Here is a 9,930-nt window from a genome sequence, read left to right as displayed (position 1 = left end):
GCAGGGGGAGGGGCTGCTCCGGCCCGTCACTGCCATTAATAGCGACCTGAAACACGCCTGCTAAAAATACCCAGCTGGAGGCCCATAAAAGCGCTGCTGGGGCTGGCGCCCGACACTTCTCGCACTACTCCGAATCTCAGCCAGACGCGCCCAGACCAGCCAGCATGACCGAGCGCCGAGTGCCCTTCTCGCTCCTGCGGGGCCCCAGCTGGGACCCTTTCCGCGATTGGTACCCGGCCCACAGCCGCCTCTTCGACCAGGCCTTCGGGATGCCCCGGCTGCCCGAGGAGTGGTCGCAGTGGCTGAGCCACAGCGGATGGCCGGGCTACGTGCGCCCTCTGTCCGCCGCCGCGATCGAGGGTCCCGCCTACAGCCGCGCGCTCAGCCGGCAGCTCAGCAGCGGCTTCTCGGAGATCCAGCAGACTGCCGACCGCTGGCGCGTGTCCTTGGACGTCAACCACTTCGCCCCCGAGGAGCTGACGGTCAAGACCAAGGACGGCGTGGTGGAGATCACTGGTGAGCCCCCCCGGGGACTGGGGCGCCGGCCTCCGGCCTCTCGCCGGTCCTGGGGAGGAGCCCTGGTCAGGGACCTGGGTTGAAATGCGGGGCGGGGGGCGGCGGGGCGGGGGCTGGAAAGTGAAAGCTTAGCCGAGGACCCGGGGGCAGAGCCCGGGGCGCGGGGCGGGCCTCCTTGCCCTGCCCCTGGCCTGTATACACTCCTCTGGAGTTCGGGGGTGCTGATAGCTCTTAATGGATCTTTTAGCCCTAAAAAGTCTACGCTAAGGGAAGAAACGCCCCCTTCCAGCGGAGACCCCCCCACGGCCCCAGCCCCACCCCCAAGGGACCAGTTCTCCCCGCCCCCACCCGCGCGCGCCTACCCACCTCGGCCGGCGGTTGGTATGAAGAGGGCGTCGCCGCCCGCCCCACGCCGTCTCCGCCCCTAGCCCGTGTCCGCGGAGGGGGCGTGTGCGCGTGCCCGGCGCTGCGGCCCCCCTCACCGCTCCCAAAGCCCCTGAACCGAACTTTCCAGAAGCTTCTGAGATTCCGGGACGGCCTGGGGCACACAAATCCCTTAGTCAGTGTTGCCTGCCCTGAGTCCTGGCCGCCAGGTGGGACGCGTTTGGATGTGCGCCAGCTGGAGAGGCCGCCCCTCCCTGCCTCCTCTGACCTCCTACCCGCCCCCCCCCCCACTCCCCTCTTCCTCAGGCAAGCACGAAGAGCGACAGGACGAGCACGGCTACATTTCCCGGTGCTTCACTCGAAAATACACGTGAGTCCTGGCTCCAGAGCTGGGGGGACGGGAGGAGGGCGCAGGGACACACAGGTGTGTAATGCTTCTCCTCCCTTTCTGCATGTCCAGGCTGCCCCCCGGTGTGGACCCCACCCAGGTCTCCTCCTCCCTGTCCCCCGAGGGCACGCTCACAGTGGAGGCCCCGTTGCCCAAGCCAGCCACCCAGTCGGCAGAGATCACCATCCCTGTCACCTTCGAGGCGCGTGCCCAGCTTGGGGGCCCAGAAGCTGGGAAGTCTGAACAGCCTGGAAACAAGTAAAGGCCCTAGCCTAGTTGCCCACCCCACAGTAGCCATCACTGACCGTCCCCACCCACCAAACCTCTGAACTCTTTTGATATCTTTACCTTCTGTTTTTCTCAAATAAAGTTTGAAACAACTGCCTGCCCCTGCCTCGGACCCTGGTGTGTTTGTGGAGACATAGGGGTTGTTGGTGGTTCACACGTTCATCACCTTTGCTGAGGGCCTGCGTGTGCCAAGACCCACGCTGGGCCCTGTGGGTACAGTGGTATCCATCACAGGGCACAGCCCTGCCCTCCAGTCCCTTGTTTAGTAAGAGAGAAACAGTCATTGTTTACGGCAATAAAACCCGCAGGGCTGGGCTTCCCTGGTGGCGCAGTGGTTAAGAATCCACCTGCCAATGCAGGAGACATGAGTTCGAGCTCTGGTCTGGGAAGATCCCACATGCTGCGGAGCAACTAAGCTCGTGCACCACAACTACTGAGCCTGCGCTGTAGAACCCGCTCGCCGCAACTAGAGAAAAGCCCGCACATCAAAGGCCCGATGCAGCCAAAAATAAATAAATTTATGAAAAAAACAAACCAACCCAGGGCCAGGTGTGGGATCAGGGGAAACCAGGAGATGCGCCTGGCCCAGGCTTAGGCATTCAGGAACACCTGGGCAGGGGGCAGGTGAGGGGGGACAGGGCAGGGTCTGGGGAGGGGAGCTTCCTGGGAGCTCAGAGTTCCTTCCTGCCCTCCTCATAACTTCATTAATCCTGGGGAAAAGGGGCAGGACCAGGTAGATGGTATGGGGGGGGGTGGCCACCCCAGGTGGCATTCTGAGGGGAGATTGGCCTCGTCAAAGGACCTTTCCCGCCAGGCCAGGCCGTGCAGGTAGCAGGGGGCCTGGGCCCTCAGGCCTGAGGGTGCCCTGCAGAGAGCGAGGGCAGGTGTGGCCTAGGTTTTGGTGGAAGAGAGGCAAAGACCTGCCAGGGGAAGCAGTGGCTACAGGAGGGCCTGCCTTGACTGTCGCCGGCAGGAACACCCACACCTACCTCGGCCTTTGTCCTTGTCCTGCCCTGACCCTCTCCCCTGCCCGAGGAGGGTTCGGGGTGACCTAGGGGAGGGAGAAGGTAGATGGGGGCTTTTGAGACCTCACATTCTCCCCACCAGCAAGGTCCCAGAGCCGGGGGCTATGGCCAGACGCTTGCGGGTGCACAGCCCTACTGTGTCAGGGTCCCTGAGAGGAGCAGAACCCGCAGGGCGGGGCCTGGGGCATCCACACACCACTGCTCACGCCGTCCAACTTCTCAGTTTCTCCTCCCTGGTGCGGGCTCCCTGTTGGGACAGCACATCTGGAGCAGGCGTAAAGCCAAAGGAGGTCCCGGCCCTTGAGGGCCCCGCCAAACCTGGAAGGAGGCCAACAGGGAAGAAAACACCTGGCACAAGGACGGTGCTGGGCCAGCTGGCAGCACAGGTCTGGGCCTGTCAGCCAGGATGCCGCCCAGTCCACCCGCCCTCCCACCTGGTTTCCTGAGCTCTGATTGCCTAAATCTTCCACCCTTTCCCCGAGACGCACACCCCCCCACGTCTCAGATGTCTCCTGGATGCCTCCACGCTCCCGTGGCCACGACCCAGTCAGCCTGTCCAGTTCTCACCCTCGCTCTGCTGGCCAGTGCCCTTGTGGTTGGCAACAGGATGGCCCTGACCTCCACGGGGGTGGCCGGGTGCCCAAATCTGGTCGGAGAGAGTGACTGCAAGCCTGCCGGGCTGCCAGCTCCTCCACTGGTGCCCTGGGCGTGTGGGAGAGCTACTTCTGAGCTTTTGACCAGGTAATCCTCACATCAGCCCCGAGAAGAGGTGTGGTTACTGCTGCTTGACAACTGGGCAGTGAGCCTCAAAGAAGTGAAGAGACTTGCCCAGGTTCACACAGCTCGTCCTGGAGGGAGCAGAGGGCCATCTGCGTCGCCCCAGACACGGGAGGTCAGATTAACTCAGACACAAGGCTGGCGGGGTGGGGGTGGGGGCTCCACAGCTGGAAGTGCTGCCGCATCAGGCTCCGTGGGGCCTCAGGAGGAGAAGGACAGGGATGCAGCTGAGCCTGGGGGCCAGGGCCACTCGAGGGGGCGAGGCTGCAAAGTGGCCCGGAGAGAGCTGCCAGGTCTCAGGCCCAAAGTCCAGGGCCATGGCCTGGGGTAGGCAGGGGTCAGCGCCTGGGTGCTGTCGGTGCTATTGGAATGGAATATAGATCTGGGGGCTCAGGCCAACACTGGGGTCACAGCTGGGGCACGAGGGAGGTAGGAAGTGAAGAATTCAATCCCTGCAAAGGAAACAGGCGGCAGTCTCCGTGGGAAACCAAAGTAGGAGGTGAGGAAGTGGGGGGCGGGGCAGAGGCAGGAGGGGAGCCTGGGGCTGGGCTGGCCCTACGCCCAGAGCTCATCTCCGAAGACGTGGGATCTGGGCAGCACCTCTGGGCGGAGTGGTGGGTGGGGCAGGCTGGCTCAGGTCCCGGGGTCTCCACGGGGAGAGGCCAGTTCTGGGCATTGAGATGCCTGGTGAGTCCCTGCCCTACTGCTGTCCCCGGCCTCGCCAAGCGTTTCCCTGATTTTCAGTGGGTCCCCCTCTAAACGCCTCTGATGACATTCAGGTCTGCAGACTCAGACACTGGCCTTGGTTCAGTGAATGCTAGCATCTGGGTCCCTCCGCTCAGCCGAAGGGTGCCTGAGGGGCAATGCCCCCTGCTGCAGGCCAGTGACAAAGGCGCCCTCAGGGACTTCAAATCCCTGTGGCAGCTGCTCACCTCTCACCAGCTCCAGCTCCCCTAGGGATCCGTGGAGTGCACAAGCCGCTCTCAGTTCCAGGCTGATCCCTGGGTCTCTCCTTTTCTCTCTCCCTCCCAGTTATGGAATCTGCCCTCCCTGTTGGCACCTTCTCTGGGCCCAGCACCCAGCCCGTAGGTCCAAGTCCCTGCTTGAGCTCAAGGGGGCAAGCGGAGGACACAGCCCAGTGACGAGCAGCATTCTACCATCAGAGAGGGCCCAGGACAGCCTGCGGAGTCTTAGTGGAGTGGGAAGGAGGGATTTCCAGAAGTGACCCTTGTGTGACGGGCAAGGGGGAGTTGCACGGGCGAGGGCTGGAAGGCTGGTGTGGTCAGGCTGGAGGAGGGGCTGCAAGCAGGGAGGGCGCGTGAAGGAGGTGCGGGGGCCCCATCTGGGGGCGCCGAAGGCCGCACTAAGTGCAGGCTAAGCAAAGGGTTTAAGCACCCCCGCTCTAGAAACAGGGCTCCAGACCTTAGCGGAGAGTGGGTGGGAGGGGCGGCCGCGAGGCAGGGGCAGTGTGCGGCTGAGATGCAGTGGACATGGGTCCTGCCAGGGAGGGGGGAAAGGGGGTTCGCACGCCAGATGTGGCAGCAGCAGGCTCTGCAGTGTGGGGTGACACACCGGATGTCGGGGTGCTGGGGGTGGGGGAAGGAGGGGACCTCTAAAGTCCTGGGCTCTCTGCCTGGGGCTTGCTGACTTCAGTCTATGTAAGGTCAAGCAGCCACCAGACGTTGGCTGCTGGGGGAGTGAATTGTTTCCAGCTGCCCTCATCTTCCCTGCTACTGAATCAACCTAGGGTTTGCCAGAGAGACTGCTCTGTGGAGAGGGTGGGGTGGGGAATAAAAGCCGCCCAGAGAATGGCTGCGGAGGACCCCAGTGCTGGATCCAAAGGGTACGGCCAGAGCACCTTTGTGATGGGGGAGGGGCAACCAAGCGAAGGGAGAAGAGGAGGGTAGGGTTGGACTGGAGCCCCCGTCCAGGGTTGACCAGGAGGTTGACCATTAGAGACCCCAGACCCCTGGCCGGCTGGCAGCCACACAAGCCCTACGTGCCCTGGCAGAGCCCAGGGCAGGGCAGAGATCAGCCTGGAGGGGGTTCTATCTGCTGGCCTTACCCCGGACCCCCTGCAACTCTACACTACACCCAATCCCCACATGCACACAGTGGGACCTGGGGGTTTGGGACAGCCCTGCAGCCAGGACTCAGCGCCGCGTCCAGACGTGCACAGCAGCGACTGAGCTGCAGCTCAGGACCAAAGCAGGGAAGGAGGATGCAGCATGGGTGAAGGCAGCTGGGCGAGCCTGGGCTGGTCTTAGCCAGAGTCTGCCACTGGGCCCTGCAGCTCAGACCCTGATGAAATGGGGGCTAAGCCCTGCCCTCATGCTGTTCTCCTAGGGAAGTGGACCCTGGGAATGTGTGCCCCCCCCACCCCAAGGTGTGTACTGTCTGTCCATCCACCATGGCCCAGGGCTGGAACAGCCCTGAAGAGCACAGGAGCCTGGAGGCGGGAATGACTCCATCCCTGGCAAAGATCCTTTTAGTCAAGGGCTCTGGATCCTCCCCTCCCTCCTCCACCTGCCCAGGTGACTTTGACTTCATCATATGCATCTAATTCTGCCTCCTAAGGATGAACCATATTCTCATGGGCCTCTTATGAGACAGCTCTGCCAACAGCTAGTTGTGCAGGGAAAGCTGGAAGCATGAAAAATACCAGGAATCCCAGGCCTGGCTAAGAAGAGACGGCTCCAGATCAATAGCAAAATCTCTGGATGGTCTCGGGTACGAGCGTGGAGGGCGGAAGAGCCTCACTGGCCAGTTGGCCACTTCCATCTCTTCTCAAGGGCAGACTGAGGGCAAGGGAAAGTCAAGTGCCCAGACAGGGCTCCCAGCTTGCAGCCCAGGGGGAGAAGGTAATATGCGGGGACCCTGGGGAAAACTGATCTGCCCTAGGAGAGGTCCCTGCAGTTTAATAACCCCCTCCTACCCTTCCTTCCAGCCTTGCACGCTTACCAGCTTGGAACACCTTCCTGCCCAGCCTAAGTGGCAATGGTTGGGTCAAGATGCAGCACTCGTGGTCCAGGGGCTGTCTCAGCGGAAGGAAGTCTACCCTCACCCCCACTTTGGGCTGAACAGGGTGGAGCCTGCCAGGAAGATTTAAAGAATAAATAGGGGTTGGGACTTCCCTGGTGGCGCAGTGCTTAAGAACCCGCCTGCCAATGCAGGGGACACGGGTTCGAGCCCTGGTCCAGGAAGATCCCACATGCTGCGGAGCAACTAAGCCCACGAGCCACAACTACTGAAGCCCACGTGCCTAGAGCCCGTGTTCCGCAACAAAGAGAAGCCACTGCAATGAGAAGCCTGTGCACCGCGAGGAAGAGTAGCCCCCGCTCGCCACAACTAGAAAAAGCCCGCACGCAGCAATGAAGACCCAACGCAGCCATAAATAAATAAATTTATACATATATAAAAAAAGAATAGATAGGGATGCAGGAGCAGCTCTGTGTTCAGGAAAAAGCACTGGGCTAAGGCCAGCTCTAGGTTTGCGCCAGCTCTGTCCCTTTTGGAGGCATGGCCTGGGGTCCAGCCCCGCTCTGGGTTCAGTTTCCATTCTGAGGGGTCTGGGGGGCCCCTGAGGCCCCTCCTGCCTTGATTGTCAGTGTTGTCAGCTCTGTGCAGACCGGAAATCAAGGGGGAATCGCCAAGACTGGCAGCTACCCAGGGTCCCCTAAAAATAATAGGAAGGGGCTTCCCTGGTGGCGCAGTGGTTGAGAGTCCGCCTGCCGATGTAGGGGACACGGGTTCGTGCCCCTGTTCGGGAAGATCCCACATGCCGCGGAGCGGCAGGGCCCGTGAGCCATGGCCGCTGAGACTGCGCGTCCGGAGCCTGTGCTCCACAGCAGGAGAGGCCACAACAGTGAGAGGCCCGCCTACCGCAAATAAATAAATAAATAAATAAATAAATAAATAATAGGAAGGCCAAAGTCCCAGAGATGCCCAAGGGTATAAGACAACTTTCTGCAGGACCAACAAGGGCCTGACATGAGGAAGGCCTTCAGTCTTGGCTCTGACCCCAGGGCAGGTCTGGACGAACTTTTTCTTCCCACGTCATTCCCCCCTCATCAAGATGGGTTCATGAAAGTCCTTTTGAAAGTCCCTTACCAAAAACAAAACAAAACAAAACAAACAAACAAAAACAGCAGGGAGACCAGGGGGTCTGGTGGTTAGGACTCCGCACTGCCACTGCTGGGGGCCCAGGTTCGATCCCTGGTCGGGGAACTAAGATCCCACAAGTCCCAAAGTGCAGCCAAAAAAAAAGACCTTTAGGGATAGCTGTTTTCAGGCTGGGGAGACAATGGGACAGTGGCAGGACAGGGGGATTGAGAATTTAGGTGAATGGATGACCAGAGTGGTCCCTGAGCCCTCCCCCCGCCGCAGCCCCTTCTGAGCTTCCATCCTCCTTGCTGGGTCTCCCTGTCCCTCTCTGATCTTGCATCTCCCTTACTTCGTCCCACTCCCCCACATCACTGCATCCCTCCCAACACCAAGCCCCTTCTCCCACACTGAAACCCCCTCCTTTCTGGGAGTTCTCCCACCTTCTCTGAACCCCCAAATCCATCACTGCATCTTCTCACTTCACCAAGCCCCCTCCCTTTTGGGAGCCCCTCCCCTACCTCTCTCCGGGCCCTGGTGGCTGAGCTATCCTTGCACAATGCCCTTGGTGGCCCTGTTGATGATCCCGAAAACCCCCTTCTCCAGGCCTTACCAGCCTGAAAGCCTTGAACCCTAGGAGTGGTCCCACGGGCCAATCCCTCAGCAGGGGTCATGGAGCCCCAAGGCTCTGGGTGGGAGGAAGAATGGTTCTGGAGGAGTAACCAATCCCCACCAAGCAGGCAGCAGGCCATGCCAACTCAGGCCTCAGACTGTACCGACTCCAGAAAGGAAGTCTTACCCCACCTGTAAGGAGGATGGAGCAGGGCCATGGAACGTTCCGAGGCACCCCCTGTAGGACACCCTGTTGCTGGGCCTCCCCATCCCCTCTCCTCTCCCCCCCCACCCCGAGGCCCAGATAGGACAATGAGTGAGTGCCCCCTGGTGCTCTCCCAGAGACACCCAGATACCTGACACCACCCAGCCCAGAAACTTCGGGAATCTCTGCCCAGGTTCTGGGTCCTGCCAGGCCCAGAGCAGAAATGGGGGCAGAAAATCCGAGTCTTGGAAAATACTGACGCCCCCTAGCCGTGCACCTACCATACCTTTGGTCATATTCTCTGCTCTGGGCCTCAGTCGCTGAATGCCCTCAAGCCTCCCGGAAGTTCCCTCGTGAAGGACCCAGCTCACTTTCTCAGTCTGCCTTTGCAGGGTCTCGGAGCCAAGGCCTGGAGCCCAGGGAGACCTGCCTCACCCTCTGCGCCTTTGCTGCATAGGTGTTCTGTTACTAATCACACTGGCGTGTACGGGGCACCTGCTAGCCGCCAACCACTCCTTCGCTTATTAAATCCTCACAGCAACCTCATGCCACTGAGAGGCAGCAGAGGATTACAGTTGTGCTTGTGGGCACTGGTCAAACTGCCTGGGTTCAAATCCCCACTGGGGCACTTACTAGCTGTGGGACCATGGGCAAGTTGCTAAGTCTGTTTTTTCCTCTGCAAAATGAAGCTGATCATACGAATTAATACATGTGAAGCCTTCATTTTTCGAGTAAGAAAGAAACACTCATGGGAATTAATTATGGGAAGATAACTTTGATCTTATTAAGATAATAATATGGAGATCACCCTTATTAGAGAGTGAAATCACTGGTGACCTTCCCAAAGTTGAGGCCTCCCTAGAGCTCCAGTGGGTTAGGACTGCACGCTTCCACTGTAGAGGGCAAGGGTTGGGGAACTAAGATCCCACATGCTGTGGGGCATGGCCAGAAAAAAAGGTTGAGGGAAATATGAGGAAATGGTAATCATTCTTTCAGTTTTGTTACAAAAGGGAAGGAAATGGGGCTTGAGCTTCAGAAAATAAGTGTAGAGAAGATTTCCTTTCAAGACTAAAGACAATGAGTTTAAATGATGTGAGAATGGATGGAGAGAAGCAATGGAGAAGTTGATAATGGAGATTTAATTTATAATCAGGAATATAAAGTTCTGAGAAAGACAGAAAAAAACAGACTGTTAGGGAATTCCCTGGCGGTCCAGTGGTTAGGACTCTGCGCTCCCACTGAAAGAGGCACGGGCTCAATCCCTAGTTGGGGAACTAAGAGCCTGAATGCCACACAGCACAGCCAGAAAAAAAAAGACTTAAAAATTTTAAAAAAAGAAAGAAAAGAAAACGGAGTTAGAGTAGATGTGACCATTCAGTATTAATGAGAAGAAAAGGAGTGTTAAAAAACAAAATTCAGGGCTTCCCTGGTGGCGCAGTGGTTGAGAGTCCGCCTGCCAATGCAGGGGACACGGGTTCGTGTCCCGGTCCGGGAGGATCCCACATGCCGCGGAGCGGCTGGGCCCGTGAGCCATGGCCGCTGAGCCTGCGCGTCCGGAGCCTGTGCTCCGCAACGGGAGAGGCCACAACAGTGAGAGAGGCCCGCGTACCGCAAAAAAAAAAAAAAAAAAAAAA

At 59.3% G+C, this 9,930-nt stretch overlaps 1 protein-coding gene across 1 annotated transcript; it reads left to right on the top strand.

Annotated features, from left to right (window-relative positions):
- HSPB1 (heat shock protein family B (small) member 1) lies at window positions 1-1,675 on the top strand. The gene is made up of 3 exons (XM_027126106.1): window positions 1-516; window positions 1,207-1,270; window positions 1,361-1,675. Exons 1-3 carry the CDS (start codon window positions 165-167, stop codon window positions 1,548-1,550), a joined length of 606 nt encoding a protein of 201 aa, XP_026981907.1. The 5' UTR covers window positions 1-164; the 3' UTR covers window positions 1,551-1,675.
- Window positions 1,676-9,930: the final 8,255 nt, after the last annotated feature.

This window comes from Aethalodelphis obliquidens, unplaced genomic scaffold (genome assembly GCF_003676395.1).
Source record: "Aethalodelphis obliquidens isolate GAN/ISIS:26980383/991018 unplaced genomic scaffold, ASM367639v1 scaffold30, whole genome shotgun sequence".
NCBI lineage: Eukaryota > Metazoa > Chordata > Mammalia > Artiodactyla > Delphinidae > Aethalodelphis > Aethalodelphis obliquidens.
The sequence above is the reverse complement of the archived record's forward strand: the minus strand, read 5'-3'. Positions and strand labels throughout refer to the sequence as shown.